General features: G+C 42.6%; 2 protein-coding genes across 2 annotated transcripts in view; both read left to right on the top strand.

The window, feature by feature from the left end:
* The window catches only part of ttbk2a (tau tubulin kinase 2a), an 18,260-nt gene extending 10,507 nt beyond the window's left edge, over positions 1–7,753 (top strand). The window contains exons 7-16 of the mRNA XM_046062974.1: positions 1,182–1,247; positions 1,410–1,502; positions 1,608–1,733; positions 2,003–2,160; positions 2,308–2,515; positions 2,644–2,867; positions 2,962–3,508; positions 4,353–4,691; positions 5,475–6,442; positions 7,183–7,753. Of these exons, the coding sequence (XP_045918930.1) occupies positions 1,182–1,247; positions 1,410–1,502; positions 1,608–1,733; positions 2,003–2,160; positions 2,308–2,515; positions 2,644–2,867; positions 2,962–3,508; positions 4,353–4,691; positions 5,475–6,442; positions 7,183–7,630 (3,177 nt within the window). The 3' untranslated portion in view covers positions 7,631–7,753. The remainder of the gene's footprint in view (positions 1–1,181; positions 1,248–1,409; positions 1,503–1,607; positions 1,734–2,002; positions 2,161–2,307; positions 2,516–2,643; positions 2,868–2,961; positions 3,509–4,352; positions 4,692–5,474; positions 6,443–7,182) is intronic.
* Positions 7,754–13,345: 5,592 nt separating this feature from the next.
* Positions 13,346–17,679, top strand: part of LOC123979378 (codanin-1-like) — a 6,519-nt gene continuing 2,185 nt past the window's right edge. Inside the window, exons 1-8 of the mRNA XM_046063285.1 lie at positions 13,346–13,475; positions 14,663–15,372; positions 15,463–15,663; positions 15,998–16,188; positions 16,425–16,541; positions 16,634–16,712; positions 16,790–16,910; positions 17,593–17,676. Of these exons, the coding sequence (XP_045919241.1) occupies positions 13,398–13,475; positions 14,663–15,372; positions 15,463–15,663; positions 15,998–16,188; positions 16,425–16,541; positions 16,634–16,712; positions 16,790–16,910; positions 17,593–17,676 (1,581 nt within the window). The 5' untranslated portion in view covers positions 13,346–13,397. The remainder of the gene's footprint in view (positions 13,476–14,662; positions 15,373–15,462; positions 15,664–15,997; positions 16,189–16,424; positions 16,542–16,633; positions 16,713–16,789; positions 16,911–17,592; positions 17,677–17,679) is intronic.

Raw genomic sequence — 17,679 nt, 5'->3', positions numbered from 1 at the left:
GATCCTGGAGGCCATAGAGAGCATCCACTCTGTGGGCTTCCTTCATCGTGACATAAAACCAGTGAGTCACACGTAGCTGGGTGCAGCAGAGGATATTTTCTGCTTGGTTCTCTTTTCATTACCTAGCACTTATGCTCCTTCTATATATTCCCGACACAGGAGAATAGTTCTATTGTCTGTCTTTGTGACTTTTTATTGGCTGCTAGTTTTGTTGTATTATTCATTTTTTTTTTGATTATTGCACTTTCAGTAAGTTGGCTCATAATGAGTGTTGGCTAAGTGCCCAAAATGTAGGAGAATGTCTTAGCTGCCTGTCTCAGCTGTCTTCTGAGCTGCTTTAATAAATTATATTCCACCATAAGAACTTATTTATTTTCCCGAAGCTACATGAATATAAATACATACAATTTTAATGTGATTGTATTCTCACATAATTGATTATATTATGCTTTTAACCATTGCATCTTGTTTTTCTGCTTCAGTCCAATTTCGCAATGGGCCGCTTTCCGAGTACTTGCAGAACCTGCTACATGCTGGACTTTGGTTTAGCTCGCCAGTTCACCAACTCTTGCCAGGAGGTCCGACCTGTAAGTGCCCTTCTCTGTTACTGGGTATAAACTGAGCCTAACCGCACGAAATATTTTTATATTAACAATGGATCAAATTATTATGTGTAATGGAAAAAGTGTCAACCACAGAGATGTTTTTTGTTTTTGTTTTTCAGTCCACAAATTTACTGTTTTGTTTCAGTCTCACTGCTCTTATCACCCTCGTTTACAACAGCAGCAGATGGCTGTGTTTAGTCTAAAAAATCTCTGATAAACCGACTGGATGCTACCTGCCCAGCACCAAATAGCATTTAGCAGCTAAAATGCCTGATAAACTGAGCTAAAAGAGATTGAATATTGGATTTACATTCATCAAATGACCAGAAACACTACTCCAAATGAAAATGACTGGTGTGTAAATACGCAAAAGATTGCTAACATGAACACCATAACAACTGTATAAAAAATTAAAATTATGTTGCAGGTTTAATGGGATCGAATAATATTAGGAATGGAAATAAAGGGATAGTGTTAGATGTTAGATAAAAAAAATTATACAAATATAAGTAGTTTCTTTTAACTTTTGTGTTATATTGTATATTAGCTTTTAATGGCTGTTTCTGTCTTTGTCAGCCCCGTCCAGTGGCAGGGTTCAGGGGAACAGTCCGCTATGCATCTGTCAATGCACACAAGAATAAGGTCAGTCACTATCTACCATGTGTGGGAGCTCTTGTGTCATCTGTGATGCTGTCCCACATGTGTGTCTATTCATGCTATTCACGTGTGCTATACACAACTTTCTCTTTTTGGTCATGAAATATTATTGATTAATGTTAACTCAATCCTGTTGTAATTCTGCAGGAGATGGGTCGTCATGATGACCTGTGGTCTCTCTTCTATATGCTGGTGGAGTTTCTGGTCGGTCAGTTGCCATGGAGGAAGATCAAGGACAAAGTAAGGACAACCAATAATTATTGTCCTTCCCGGAAACTATACAGCCCTGTCCAGGTAGCTGTAAGTGATGAGATGTGACTGGTGTATGTGTTTGTTCATTCCCAGGAACACGTGGGGAAGCTAAAGGACACTTACGACCATCGTCTGATGCTAAAACACCTACCAGCAGAGTTTGGTGTATTCTTGGAACACATCTCCAACCTTGACTACTTCACCAAGCCTGACTACCAGGTGACATAGAGGTCTAATTTGGATTTAAGAAAAATAATGAAAGTTTTTCTCACTACATAGAAATGCTGTTTTCAGTAAATGACAATACAGTTTGATATTTTTCCTAAATAAAGTGAGCTGATCTAGAAAGGTCTGCTCAAGTTGCTATGTGTTATGTGCCTGTCTTTAAGCACCACGTGTGTTTAAATCCTATTTTCTGTGGACTTTGTGGCATCTCACTGAATAAAAACTTACAAAAACGTTTATTTTGTATTTTTGTGTCATTACAGCTGCTGATGTCAGTGTTTGACAACAGCATGAAAACCTACAATGTTGTGGAGAATGACCCTTATGACTGGGAGCGGACCGGCACAGATGGCACTTTGACAATCAGTGCCACTGCCACGACACCGCAACATCACACCCGCCTCACTCCGGCACACATGGGGTATGTTTGGTTGAAATAAATACACTTCATTAGAGTTAATTCAGGAGTTACACATGTTGAAATTGTACACCTGCCTCTGAATGGTTGCCTGCACTGTCTTATAATGCTGTAAATATGAAGTAATGTTTGAAACTTGTGTTGCCCCAGTATGGCGAATGCCTCCCTGATCCCTGGCGACCTGCTGAGGGAAAACACAGATGAGGTCCTGCAGGACGAGCAGCTCAGTGATGTGGAGAACAACCCAGCCCCAGAGCGCCTGCCGGGCTCTCCGCTCCACCCACACCGCAACCAGGAAGCTGACGTCTGGGAGGAGCTGGATCGCAACCGTAACCGCATCAGGACTGGAGTCTGGAAGGTAGACTTTGGTGTAGTTTTATCACTTCAAGCGCTCTCACTCAGAAAATTGATACCTAAGTTTATATCCAGCTGTTCATTTTAGTTAATCACTAATCATTAACTAACAAAACTGACTGGTTTCCATAGGCGTCAACTGAGGAGGAACACAGCAACAACCAGGGTAACCAAGGACACCAGAGCCCTTATGCTGGGCCAAGCCTGGGATCCCCAGTCAAACTGCACCCTGAGGTGGTGGCTTCAGATCGTGATGCCCCTCTGCTGAGGAAGCTCCGCAACATTCACAGTTTTGAGCTGGAGAGGAGGCTTGGCCTAGAGTCCAAGCCCAGTCCAGAGCGTTTCCTGGAGGGCGGGTATGTCTGTCAAGTAACCGATCTGTTTTTTCAAAGATTTCTGTAGGATATAGCAGAGAGTTGATTGTTGGCACCTATCTTGCCCCTGTTTTAGTTCACCAAAACAGCAGATTGGCACCCAGCACCAGGATAAGGAGGCTGACGGGCATGCAGTCATCCCAGTAACTCAGGGTCAAGCTGCCGGGGAGCGCCCTGATAGGGTCTGGCACTATGATGAGGAGTTCCGGTCTGGTGGTGGTTCTCCTAAGCCGGCATCCTGTGGATCTCTGGAGCAGGGAGAGGGGGCAGTCAGTAGCGGGGGCTTTGTGGCCCTCAATCTGAGCTCTGGGAGGCAGGACATTGACTCAAGGGAGTGGGTAATGGTTGAGCGGCCCAGTGGCTCTCCAGGAGCCAAGGTTACCACCAGCCCTTCGGAGGAGGATGGGGAGCTGGAAGTGCTCCAGCCAGGGGAACAGTCTCCTGGATGGGAAAAGGGCAGCCCTAGTCCTAACCTTGGAAAAGCTAGACGAGAAAGCATGGCTTCCTCCAAGGGAAGTGCAAAAGTGGACAAGTTGGAGCTTAGCGTGGGCCCTGCAGGGGCTCTGCCCCCCGTCACTCCAACCAGCCCAGCGGAAGCTCTGGCTGAGGGAGTTCTCACTCAGGTAAGCCCTTTAATTTGAAGACCAACTCACAACATGGCATACATGGTACTGACTGTAGTCAGCATTTTACAATGTTAAAAAGCTGTACAGAGTCAGAGTTCTAGCTAAATAGAACATCAATGCTAATATCATAGGTCCACCAGCTGCATCTTGCTGTAGTGTGAAGTTAGATGTTACTGCTTCGCTTCTTCGCTTGTGTTTATTTGTAAGAAAAACATATTTGTGTCACAACTGCAGAGCTTTTTATCAGATCACAGCATGGGGAAAAGGAGAGCTTATGGCTTTGAAATGCACTTTGATTTGCATAAGATATCATGCATTATTTTATCTTATTTTCAGACATTTGGAATGTCTTTGGTTGGTATTATTTACTTCACAAGTGAAATCATTTATTTCCAAAATATGCTTTGGTTTGCTTAGTTTAATTAATTTTTTGCTCGATTTATTACCTTCAACCAGCCCACCGAGTCGAATTTCAATATCCTACTCAATCTACAAGTTCAACATAAATCCCTTTTACTTAATTTGTAGAACAAATTTTTTCTCTACAAGAGAAATAACTATCCACTCACTCTCTCCTACAACCAGAACAACTGCCTCCAAGTTGAAAATGTGCACTGCCTTCCAAAAATCGACCTACCTCGCCTCTTTCTTCCTTCCCTAAGATTGTCCCCTTATCTTTATAATCCTCCCGTCGCTTTACCTTAACAGCTCGACATCGTGCTCCGAACTGGTGCATCCGGCTTGTCCTACCTCACCGCACTTCCTCCATCTTCTCACTCCCTCACCAATCTCACAACCCCTCCTCTTTCAACCCCCCACTTCTCTCCTTCCCGTCTCTTAGCTCCCCACCTCTCCTCCATCCCTGCCTGAGGAGGTTGCGGTCCGGACATCCAGCCCCATCCCTCTGCGCTCTCCTAGCCCTCACACTCTCCTGACCACCTTGTCGGACCCGCTGCACCTGCGCCAGCCACCGAGCATGAGGCGCAGCCTGTCCGTTGACCAGCAGCAGCAGGAGCGCACCTCCTCTTCCTCCTCCTGCCACGCCTCCCTACCACTTCCACCAAACCCTGCCCCTGGCACCCGCTCGCCCAGTCGCAGGAAACTGCCAGCCATCCCGGCGGGTGCTGCCAACACCAAGTTTCCCTCTGTCATACGCATCACCCGTGCCCAGCTTCAACAGGTGATGAGCCCATCACAATCCCGTAAAAAAGCCGACCTCCATTCAGCTTCCTCTGCATCAGTAGCGATACACCGGCTTTCAACATTTTTGTTCTTTCTTTTTTGTTTGTTTAAGTTGCTTATTTTGGCTTCTTTGTACAGTCGGCTTGCTTTTTTATGTTGTTGTCAGGCAGCTCTCTCCAGAAACCATGAGGGGCATTGTGAAGGCCAGGCAGAGCATGGGTCAGATGTGTCCTTGTGTCTGGACATGTGTTCTTGTGATCTGAATAGGAGTGTGTGTTTGTCTGATTGTGGCATGTATGTTTGGAATGTCGAGTCATGACTACAGGTTGCATGGTCTCTTTTGTTTCAGATCGTCTTTGTCCTCTCTATCTTTCTCTTTCTCTCTCTCTCCCTGTATTTGTTCCTCACCCTCTCTTCGCTGAAGCCCCCTGCGAAGTTGCGTGAACGTTTCCTGTCCTACTTGCTGGTTTAGTACTCACAGCTTGACTGACACTGCCATAGCACTTGTGTGTTTCGGTCTGATAATGGTAGCTATGGTATTGCATGCTGTTGCCAAACTAATCACCATTTATTACCCCATATTATACAATTCTTCCCTTTTCACACATCTGTATCAGGCTCTTGCTACAGAACTACAGCACAACTCGACATGTTGTAGTCTATCAGCAACAGGCCTTTGACAATTAGAATATTATTCCCATTTTAGTGTGATTTATTTTTTTATTAACATCTGTGTGTCTTTTTCTTTCCTCCCATGTCTCCACCTCCCCTTCCCCTCCAGTTGACAGCTCAGCGTCCCTCTGTGCTTTCCTCCCAGTCAGGATCAGACAGTGCCCCACAGTGCCTCCTGCTGGAGAGGCATGGTGAAGCTGAAACTGAGGCTCAGCAGGTCCAGGAGCGTACAACAGACATCAGCTCCCCCCAGGACCATGTGCTTACCCATCCAGGGACACCCACAGACCCCCTGGCTGAGATGCTGGTCAATGGAAACAACCACGCCAAAGCTCAAAGCCCTGTGCCAAGCCACGTGTCTTCCCCACGCTCCCCCCATTCCCCACACTCGCCTCCTCCGCGCACGCCTTCCTCCCCATGCTCTCCACGCTCCCCTCACAGTGCTGTGTTTGCCAATGGCCACTTCTCCCCTCCTGTTAACGGCCAAAGGGATTTAAGTAACGGAGCATTCTCCAAGCTGAAAGACGCTGAGAATGATTATGGCCACACTCCCTGTGACACAGAGCCTCAGCTAAGAGAGAGCAGAGAAGTGAATCAGGCCCCAGATGACACTAGTGGCCCGACCTCCTCCTCCCCGGCTGCTCCCCGTAAGGACCCCAGCCGGAGGCAAAGTCGCATCCCAGTCCTGGAGCCTTCCAGACTGCTGGAGCTCCCTCCTCCAGGGTCTGCGAAGGAGAAGCTCCTGCAGAAGAAAGCTAGCCACCAGGGCCTGGTCCCCTCTCCCACTGCCTCGCCATCCCTCTCTGATAGGCGTGGCCCCATGGTGGCCTCCCTTGCCAGGGACCCGCTGTCCTCAACCTCTGACCGTTCTCAGGAAGAGGACTCTCTTATGGGCTCCCGTTCGGACCGCCAGGGAGACGATGCTCCTTCCCTCTCCTCCTCCTCCAGCCCTCTGTCCCGAAAGAGCAGAATCCCTCGTCCTGTTCATTCAGCTTCTTCCGCTGAGCAGCTGGCTGCCCAATTCCTGCCACGCCCACCTCCTGGAAAGCCACCTTGCCGCCCCACAGTGGAGGGCAGGTAATATTTTGCTTTCATGGATCAAAAATTGATTAATTCCCAAACCATTATTGTTTTCAAGGCATGTATGATGAACATTATGAAAGAAAAAGCATGCAAGAAAATGCATTAAATTCACTTTGCTGGTTGATTTTTGTTGTACATTATGGATAATTAATTTGCTTTCTTGCTGATAGTGAGATGAGACGATTGATACCACTCTCGGGTCTGTATGCTAAATATAAAGCAATAGCCAGCTGGTGATTAGCTTAGCTTAGCAGAAACACTAAAGCAGGGGTAAACAGCTAGCCTGGCTCTGTCCAAAGCTATAAGAAATCTGCCAAGTAATACGTTGTATCTTGCTTGTTTAATTTGTACTGTGCTGGAACTATTCCTTGGTTAGGCGAAGTGACTTTGTGGAGCCTTCCTGGCCCAGGAATATTATCTGTAAAACCACAACTTCTTGTATTTACATTTCTGTTTATGTACAAATTAAAAATATGCGTTAATATGTGTAAATTAGTCAATTTTGGGAAGCGTTTTTTTACTTTGGACAAAGCAAGGCTAGCTGTTTCCCCTAGCTTCCAGCCTTTATGGTAAGCTAAGCTAGACAACTGCTGACTGGCTTAGCTTTGGAAACTGACACGGATCCTCTCGTCTCTCTGCAAGAAATTTGATTCATCACATTGTTCCCTGGTTTGCTTTGAAATATATGAGTTGGCTCTTATTCATAACCTGCCCTGCTTTTTGTACCCACTTAGGCTTAGGCGTTACCGCATTCGAGCTGGCAGCAACAGTGACTCAGACCTCTTGACATGCCTTGCTCAGCTGATGCATGGTTCCCGAGTCTCCCCCCTTCACCACCGCTCCTCAGCTCAACACGGGGGCTCCAGGATGGGCATCTGCAGCCTGACGAGCTCTCCGCACCACCATCGCAGCTCTAGCGCATCCCCACGCAGCTCCTCCTCCCTGCAGCGCTCCGTCAGCTCCTCGCCCTCCCGCCACGAGCACCGTGGCGGCGGTGGAGGGGGCTGCCTGGGCCGCAGCCGCTCGCCTCCAAGCTTTTCTGGCTCGCCACCTCCCCGCCGCTTCTACCCTCACCACCAGGATACTTGCTGCAGCCGCCAGGCCCGCACAGGCCCATTCCACCTGCCCAGGGGGAAAGTCTGTAGCCGAGAGGGCAAGTGCTCCAGCAAGTTGAGCAGATAGTTGCCCACCAGGTTGCGCTGCCACAGCAGAGGACGGGAAGACTCCAATTATGATAGGGTGGACCGCAGTAGGGATAAAAGCCTGAGTCTTCCTGTATAATTAAAAAAACATCTTGTTTCCCCATTTTCGCTGTCCGTCTGAGACTTACACTTGTCTCGTCGTTTCCCACTGTTCTCTTCACTATTTGCACACAGGGTTTGTTATTCATTTATGTGCCCAGCTTTAAAGGGGCACTCCAGCAATTTTGTATTGCACATCTAAAAAGTTGCTGGACTTTTGAGAGGCAGTCTTGAAAAAGAATGAATCTCAGATATCTGAACCTTTAGTCTGCTAAGCTCCAAAAATGCTGGCTCCTACATTTCCCATTATGCAACAAAACTGCGTCTTTCATCACGGCCCCTCTATCTTGTAAGTGCCCACTTCTTTCAATCCCCATGTCTCCAGTTTGTAAAGAAGGCTGAAGGCGAGTAAACTGACCTTTATGTGTTAAAATCTGTGGAGTGCCCTTTTATAACTTATCAAACAAGCAATGTTGACATGTCAGGGTCCTCATTTTATTTATATTATCATGTTGTAGAGCAAAATAATATAGCTGTAAAATGTAGACAGTAATTTCCTAATGCAGGCATTACTATAATACATAATCAATAGTTGGTTGGGCCAGTGGGCACATAAATAAATCATTTTCCTGTTTATTCATCTTCATCCATCCTGCACCACCACATAATGTAACTTATTTATCCTTAGTATTAATGCACTTGATTATACTGATGGAGTATCAGTATAGCTGATCACAACTTAATAAAATTTTGGCCTGGGGTTGATTCAGTTGTCTCCTCTGTATTTGGAGATGGCAGGCAGGGTATAATATTTACTTGATGCTAATAATGTGTTAGCATAAAGCCAGAATTTGTGTACAGTTGTATTTATTGAGATATTTATTTTGATGCTTAGCGATGCTTAGGACTCCTGCCCTCTTCTGTGTGATGTTGTATGTATGGTTGTTGGTTTTGTGTCACTCACATTAGTTTTTAAATGTTTAATCGAAGGGTTCACTCCAAAGTGACCCTTTTATACAATCAATCATGTAAAGTGCGTGAGGACACACACCTTTTTGTGCCTACTGTGTTGCTAAGAGGGAATCAAAATGTACCCTGAAGGAAGGGATTACAAGTTAGGATTGTGAAAACTTTTTAGAGCTGAAGGCATTGATGGAACGTGTGTTTTCCAGTAGTGGTAGCTGTAGCAGCAGTAGTAAGCTTAAACAACACAAGGTACATTACTGATGAGTAATGTTCAGACACAGATGTTTGTCTCAATGTGTGCCTTGGCACTTTGGGCAGCTCAAGGATTCTCTTTGGTTTATTTGTAATTAGAAAAAAAGGAGCCAAAAACAAACTTGTGCCAGCCGTTATAAGACGACCCTTTTTACCAGTATTCTTTTATGTAGAAAAGGTAGCAACACAAATGTTTATAAATCAAACACAATTTGAGCAGCAGTTTACTTGATGACAGAGTAGCCATTCTTTGTAATTACGAAAAGGAAATATTTCAAGTGACACCTCACTTAACTGTCCTGTACGCCAGGTCAGTGTTGGAGATAAAACGTCGAAGAAATGTGAATTTCAGACCTCAAACAACATTTTGTCAAATGTTATTGAAAATGGAGGCCATATGTACACATATTTCTCACACCAAAATGATGTTCCATGCTTCCATGTGCAAGAATGTTTTGGTTATTTTTATTTGTTTCTCCTGAGCCAGAGAATAATGACACAGTATATTTGTGCACAAGGCAAAGAATTAGAGTATTTGTTTGTGTTTAATTTAGTTAGGATTCCTCACTGAAACTCTCCTCCACAACCTCCTCCCACTCCTCTGCTTGTAAGATACTGTACAATAACTCCAGCTTCCTCCCAATGCTACGCTTTGCATGCTCAACACAGAAAAAAAAAAAAATCAGAATCAACTACTGAGTAAAAAGCTGCATACAGCTTCCCATCACACAGCATCTATCTTGTGAAGATTTAAACTTGGCAGTGACTTCATTACCTGCTGGGTGAGCCGTTTTAATTTCTGTGCATCTGCGTATTTTCTCTGACCCATCTTTCACTGATCCTCTCCCCCACCTGTTGACGAGTTTTCTGTGCTTCCTGCACTGACTTGGGATGATTGTGTTGCTGTTGGAATGATAGACAGTATTTTTATCAGTGCAACTACCTGACATGATGCACATAAGAATTACCAGAAAGAAAAGAAAAAGGAGAATAGACTGTGCTGCGTTTTAAGCACTACTGTAGGAAACAGCAGCAGTTGAAAGATAAATATCAGTCATAGCCTTTATGGGATTATGGCTATACACATGGAGAACGGAAAAAACTAATCACATTGCCAAATATTTTGATAAATTTTGCAGATGTGGTTTGACTTGATAAATATTGGAGGGAATACAGACTGAATGGGTGAAATTGCTTTGTAGATATGAAATGTGCTGTTTCGTCTGACTCCTGCAGATCTTGCAGATACCTACGCTAGCCTCGCAGAGCAGCTATGATGACTCATCCTGAAGGCAGACAGCGTTCAGTCAGTCAGTCGCCTTAATGTATCTTCTCTGCCCCTCTGTGCGTAGCGAGGGATGACTGAGCCTTGTCTGTGTTGGAGATCATTCCACTCTTAGGCCAAGCCATGCCTTCCTATCACTTCTCTCCTGCCTGTGAATGGCATGTACTACCATGCCAGTCAGTGTGGTGAATATATCCCATCTGAAATCAGTGCTGTCAGACTCTTGTGCTTACAAAGCTGCGCTTCGACTGGAGAGCTCGCTGTTTTTCTGTGAGAATGCGTGGGCCTTTTATTGATTGACTGGAGAATTTCAGGGTTCAGTATTCAAGGTGTGTTTGTTAGGGTGATAAGTGTATGCTCTCAAACAGGGATGTGCAATTTTGACACGTCGCCAGCAATCAATCTTTGAATTCTCCCTCTTTCAACTCTCTATTTCAGGCTCACCGATTTCAAGATATTTCAAGCTTTCAAAGTTTAGAACGCTGTTGTGCAGACTTTTAATATGTACCTGTAAAATATTCAAAGTAATTATTTAAATAAAAATAATTATTGTAAAACCATAACTTATATGCTAACAGGCTTCGGTGGAAGGGAGGAACAGACACTAAACAGTGCTGCTGGTTTTAGAAGATAATCAGATTCTTATTATGTTTTATTTTCATAATTATTGCACATAAGTGGTGTGTAGCTGTAGTACTAGTGATACCTTCCAGATTAACTTTTCTTTGTCACTTTTTTTAAAGTGGCCTGCTCATAGAAAGGTGTCATATTTATAGTAGCTTGTCGGAATTTGTGGTTACAGATACCATACGCCAATAGAACAAACCCAGCTGCTTTATTTTATTTTAAAAGGTGAAATAGAAACTAATAAAGCCTTCGTGTGCACTAGTACACTTCTCATGTCATAGCATTGGATTACTTGTTAGTAACTTATAGATACTTGACTGAAATGATTTAATGTGACATTTGCTTATTTGCTGATCCATCATTTTGACTTCAATTGTTAGAAATTTTTAATGGTTGATATTTTTGTGTTGTAATGTATGTCATGGTTTTGAAATGTAACTGTACAGTCTCAAGGAAAGAATGTAACAAGTGGGAGTTTTGCATTGTATATAACTGTAATTATTTATGTTTATTCTATCATTTGTATCATATCAATGCCTTGTACAGTGTTTTTGTTCTTTTTTGTTTTAAAATTATTTTGTATTTTATTTTTATAAACTGGTTATAAATAAAATACTCATTCCGCATGCAGACAGAATCTTGTGAAAGGTTTCTGTTTTTAATCTTGAAATGTTTGGGCACTGGAGGAGGACACAAAGGTTGTAATAGGGCGGTTTAACTGTATGCTGTAACCTAAATCAATTAAATATTCCTAAATCAAGGGTATCAAACTGATCCGGCCCTGGTTTTATGCAAATCAATTTCTTTAGTATCCCCACTTTGAACTTCACTAAGTTTCATTATTAAGCAGAAAAATTAAGAAAAATAAAGCATTTTTTAATGGAATTTAATGTGACTGCTACCTATCTCATCTGCCATGACAAAGCAACCATTCTCAGTGTTGGGAAGGTTACTTTTGAAATGTAATAGATTAACGATTACAAGTTACCCTATTTAAAAGGTAATAGCAGTTTTTCAATAGTACTATTATAGTTCTATTTCAATAACTTCATTAAAGTAATGTAACTTCTTACATTTAATTACTTTTTGATTACTTTTCTAAATTTCTAATGAATGTTTTCAGCTGTTTACCATTTTCAAAAGACAGCTTGAGAGGCAATTTAACTGCCATATGGGCAGCATTGCAAATTCAAACATGAGAACCAATTAAAGCATTAGAATAGCATCAAACTTACAAAACGACTGTGGCTGGAAATAGCAAAAAACAAACAAACATGCAAAGCAACAAAATTAATTTTTTTCAGTAACCTCCAATGTAATCATGAACATTTTCATGAGTAACTGTAATTTCATTACACATTTTTTCCATTTACATGTTGTAATTAAATTACGTAAATAAATTTCATGTAACTAGTTAATCCCTGTCACAGACCATTCTACGTGAAGCAACCTCAGCAGCGTAACTCTACTAAACATGTAAAGCAAAAAGACAGGTATGTGGGTTTTTTTCTTCAGTGACAGTTGAAATGTATTGAAGAGAAAAAAACCCACAACTCTGGACAATTTTGTATCCAAGAGCTAGAGAGTTAGGAGAACAACCTATCCAGTAGGTCCCACATGTTTCCAGTTTGAGACACCTGCTCTATATTTTTATTTAAAGAAAGGACTGTCATCTTGTTAGCTGCAAAAAAGCTTTAAATGGAAGTGATTCAGTGTCAGCTTTATACAGTCTCATGACTGGTATATCTAATAGTCATCAGGATTTACTGTATTCAATATTGATAATATACACAAGAATAAGGGAAAAATGCTATGAGATTCAATTGACTTGGATTCCTGCTCATATTGGCATTGTGGGTAATGAGAGAGTGGACAAGTTAGCCAAACAAGCTGTTAAAAAAGAGAGTATTGAAGAAAATATTAAGTTGTCAAAGTCTGAAGGAAAGAGTATAATATGGAAAGAAGCCATTAGAGAATGGCAACATCAGTGGGATATGGAAACTAAAGGGAGACATTTATATTCTATACAAAGTAAAGTTGGGGCGGTGAAGAATAGGGGAGGGAATAGAAAAGAAGAAATAGTTATGACCAGATTAAGGATAGGTCACAGTAATTTGAATAGCACATTACACATTATAGGGAAGCACCCAACTGGTTTTTGTGGTTGTGGTCAGGTTGCAGAAACTATAGAGCATGTGTTTTTGAGTTGCAGACAATGTGAAGAACAGAGGAAAAATATGATGGAAGAGTTAGGAATAGTTGGAACAATAGGGACAGGAATGAAGGAAATACTGGAAAGTGGGGAGAATGAACAAAGCAGAGGAAGTATTTTCTTATTTTTATCAAGAATAGGTATGATGAGAAGAATATGATGTAACTGGACATGACAGGAAATAAAGCCGGAAGATGGCGGTAGTGCAACGATAATGGATGCAAGCTGCCGATAAACTCTAAAGAAGAAGAAGAATCTTGTTAGCTGCACACGTCGTTGGCAAACGTCATACGCAGTTCGCGTGTGCGTACACACTGGCCCCGCCCCGCTTCCCTCAGTCCTTTAGCCGCGCAGCGTCTCACCAGAATGGCGGCTCTTTTGGAATCTCTTCTGCTGAAGAAAGCGGATGTTAATACGGTCTTGGACTGGCTGAAGAATGTTGAGGTTGGTCCGAAGTGATTAGTTGCCACAGGAGTGAGACACCCGATACGCACTTGCCTTAGTATAGCGTGTTTTATGAGATGACATAGCTCACAACTGATTGTAAACAAAACTTTTAGCTGGAGAGCTAGCGAGCTATGTTAGCTACAGTCCGGATGGGATGGACTCCAGACTACGTTGTCAACTTCCCTATAAGTCAAGAGAAAATCTTTCACTAAAACAGATTATAACTTACTGTAGCTGCTTGCTACTGTTATTATTAATACTGTCTGAAGAGGGCTGTGCAGGTTAGCAGATGTTTGTCAGCGCATTGTTAGCTAGGTCAACTGGCAATTTAGCGATCACTTCTATATTCCAAAACCAATAGGTGATCACAGTCCTGCGGTTATCCATAACGCACAAATTAAACAGGTTTGCTCATTTAGGTACTTGGGGATTCACTCTGATAATATACTCACCTGGCAAATGTATGTTTTGATAGCCTGTACACCAGACTCCAGATGAGATTATACTTGCTGAGGACGGTGTGGACGAGAAACGTATGCTTATGTTCAGGCAGTGCTGTAAAGTCTGATAAAATACGAATGATAGAATACAGGCATGGTATGGCAGTCTTATCTGTGCAGTCTAAATCCAAACTGGCTCAACTCACAAAGACTGCCATGAACATAATGGGTAGGGAAGAAGACGACCCCTCCAAACAATTTATGGGCAGTCATGTTCTAAGAGGAGCACAGAGAATTCTTGACCATCCATCCCATGTCCGTCACTCTGAGTACGAGCTTTTACCATCAGGCAGAATATTGTTTTAATAATTGATTTGTGCCCTTTTTCATAAAAAGTCTGTTACAGACTTAAAATAGTCTATGTGCAATATACTTCTACCTTCCTGTGTAATACTGTTAAGAGTGCAATAGAGGGGTTTGAGCAATAATTGTGCAATGTGGCAACTTGGTAAATAGTTTTTTCGGATGTCTGTTTTTCTGTTAAATTTAAATGATTTATTGTTTGTAATATGCAGTATGACGGAGCCCAAAATGAATTTCCCCACACGGACAATAAAGTATATTGTGTTGTATTTTGTGTTCATCATGGATTAGATAGCATTGATCATCTGTGCGAATTAAGCTTTATACATATTCTATTTGTCACAGTCCATTTTCCAACAGTTATGTCTCTCTTTTCAACAGGAAGTTGAGAGGCTGGCATTGGGTGAACCCGGGGTGGCCGTTCACAAACAAGAATTTGTCCCATTTCTTTTAAACTTTCTGAGAGAGCAGAGCAGCCGAGCACTAACTCATGGCCCTGCAACGCCGGCCAAGACCCCCAGCCGCCCCAGACCTGCTGCACAGACGCAGGGCTTCACTGACCGGAGGGGTTGCAGGTCTGCTGGTGGCGGAGCTGGTTCCCGGAGTGCCAGCCGGGTCCAGCTGTTTTCTCCTGCCTCCTCTGTCTCACCTGGATCAGAGTGGGATGCTTCTGGTCAGTCGGGGTCCCACTGTCTGAGTGGGGTCAATGCCTTCAGCAGTCCCTCGTTTACTTCAGCATGGAACACCTCCTCCAGGCCTTCAGGCTCTGAGCGCCGCTCTGGCCATAGGATCAGTCTGGGGGACTACATAATTTCTCCTTCTGATCTCCAGCAGAGTCCCACTGTCCAGTCACAGAAGGGCCGCAGGAGAGGCGGTGGCAGCCTGATAGTGGGGGGACAAGGGAAACACGGAGGAGGGCGTGGAGGACATCAGAGTGATGAGATTGGACGGTGGGAGAGTGGGGGGAGGAGGTCAGGTAGAGGAGGAAACAGTAAGATAAGCCAACAGGTTTCACCTCCATCTGTGGACCAGCTCAACTTCAGCAACTTGGAGGACTTCCCTCCTGTTGGGTCATCACCCATTTCACCTGCGTGAGTCCACCCAACTCTCAGTTAAACAAAAGTCAACACTGACTCATCATTGATTTTCACATTTTTGTAACAGTTTCCATTTTCCTTCAGGGCATCCAAACCATCTAGAAGAATAAACCCAACACCAGTCGGTGCTGAGCGGCCACACTCCAAACCAAAGACCTGCTTCACCTCCACCCCATTCAGTAAACCCTCTACTCCCCCGTTAGTTGCAGAGGCTCTTGAGGGGTCAGTGACAGTAGGCAGTCCTCTGAGTCTTCAGGAAGAGAGGGAGCTACTAAAGAGGGAAAAGTACGTGCACACGAGAAATGATTCTACTTATTCTGATATGAAAATTGACCTTTCATTTTATGAGTTTAAGGAGTGGAAGAAATGGCAGGTTTTTGACCTTTGACATGCCTTCTGCTGTTTGTCATTCTACATTATAGAAGAATATATATATTGAAATTAATATTCGATACACCCATTATGATACTATTATTTTACAGATTTCTGCACATATATCACAATATCTTGTTTGTTTCTTTTCTCATTAATAATTTATATTCTTTGATGTTTTTGGCTTCACTGCAGCATCACTTGCTCTTCACCTTAGTTTCTATGCTGTTTCTCGTCTTGTTTTTAGGACAAAGCGTGCCCAGCAGATTGGCTCTCCTCTGCCGTCCTCTCTGGACCCTTGCACCCCTACCAAGACTGGGCCTAGGGCGGGGTCTAAAGTTACACCAGATCTGCAGACACCCTGTCCAGAACCATCCAAAGTCACCTTCTCTTTGGAACTGGATCTCCTGGCAGACCTGTACTGTACCTGCATTTCTGGTAAGTGGTCACAAGGCGGCATTACTGTGCTAGGTATAGAAATTGTGTGGGGGGGAAGGTAAATTTAATGTATTTATATATCACTTTGTAAGATAATTAAATACATTTACAGAGAGTAAAGCAAAAATAAATAATCATTAAGTCAGATCTAAAACATGAAAATAAATCATTTTGGAGTTAACATGCTTTAGGAATAAATACAAAAAGCTTGTGTTTTGTGTTATCATGTCTTACAGAAAACCTGGTGCCAAACATTTTCCTGGAGCTTTTCTTTGTGATGCAGTTGCTAACGTGTCAGTCTCCTCACACTCGTGATGCTGATGAACAGGAAAGTTTGTGTGCAGTGAATTCAGGTTTGTAATTAGTTTTTATGTCACTTAATTCTTCCGACATCAAAATATTATGGTTTGTTAACTTTAGTTTGAATTGAAATTTACTTTTTCAGATGTTCTGGAGAGATGTTACCTGAGACAAGTACACAACTGTGTGTATTTTGCAGTGAAAGTTCTGGAGAATCAGTTTCAGTGAGTTGTTTTATATCTTGTGTCATGGTTTTCCTACATTTTCTCCTTCTTCTCTAACAGCCATGTATTCTTGTTAGGTTAGTAACTCATTTGGACAAGTGTACCTTGCGTCTGCTGGCAGAGAATGAAAGGGTGGCGTCTTTCTCTCCGGATCTCAGGGACCGTCTGACTCAGGCCCAGGACACAAGCACAGCCAGGGTAACACACTGCATTGTACTGCATTGTCTATAAGTGCTTATTATTCCCTGAGTGTTATGCATGTTATTAAAAATATAATCCCAGTATACCATGCCCTTTTTAAGATGGTACTTGTTCTAAAATATGGATATCTTTTAATGTTCAGAGCTGCAACGATGAGTCAATGAACTGATTTGATGATTGCCGGTACATTCATCTGCAGCTATTTTAATAATGATCAATCTTTTTAATGTATTTTTCATGCAAAAATACCAAACATTAGGCCGTTCCAGCTTCTCAAATGGGATAATTGGCTACTTTTCCTTGAGTGACATTAGTTAGCTAAATATCTTTGGGTTCTGGACATTGGTAGGATAAAACAAGACATTTAATGATGTCACCTTGAGCTATACTAAATCTTTCACTGGCATTCACAGGAACTTTTAAAAACTGTTTTCTGATTCTTTGTAGACCAAACGTTAAAATAATTAATTGAGAAAATATTTTGCAGATAATAGATTTAAGTTGCAGCAGCCCTATTAATGTTTTTAATAAATATATTACCGTTTAATTTATTTCTTAGAATCCTTGTTTTAATTAATCCCTACAAATATTCATAATCTGTCTATATTTTTCAGAGATTAAAACCGTTCTGCACGACAAGTTTAATTGATATGTTTTTATTCCTCATCATCTGTTTCAGCTCTCTCCTTCAGTCTCCACTTTCATCCACTCAGTCTCATTCCAGCCTTCTACTGACAATCGGTCCAACTTTGGTAGTGACAAGGCT

This window comes from Micropterus dolomieu, linkage group LG11 (genome assembly GCF_021292245.1).
Source record: "Micropterus dolomieu isolate WLL.071019.BEF.003 ecotype Adirondacks linkage group LG11, ASM2129224v1, whole genome shotgun sequence".
Lineage (NCBI taxonomy): Eukaryota > Metazoa > Chordata > Actinopteri > Centrarchiformes > Centrarchidae > Micropterus > Micropterus dolomieu.
Note: the sequence above shows the minus strand (reverse complement) of the source record. Positions and strands in the feature narration are given on the sequence as shown.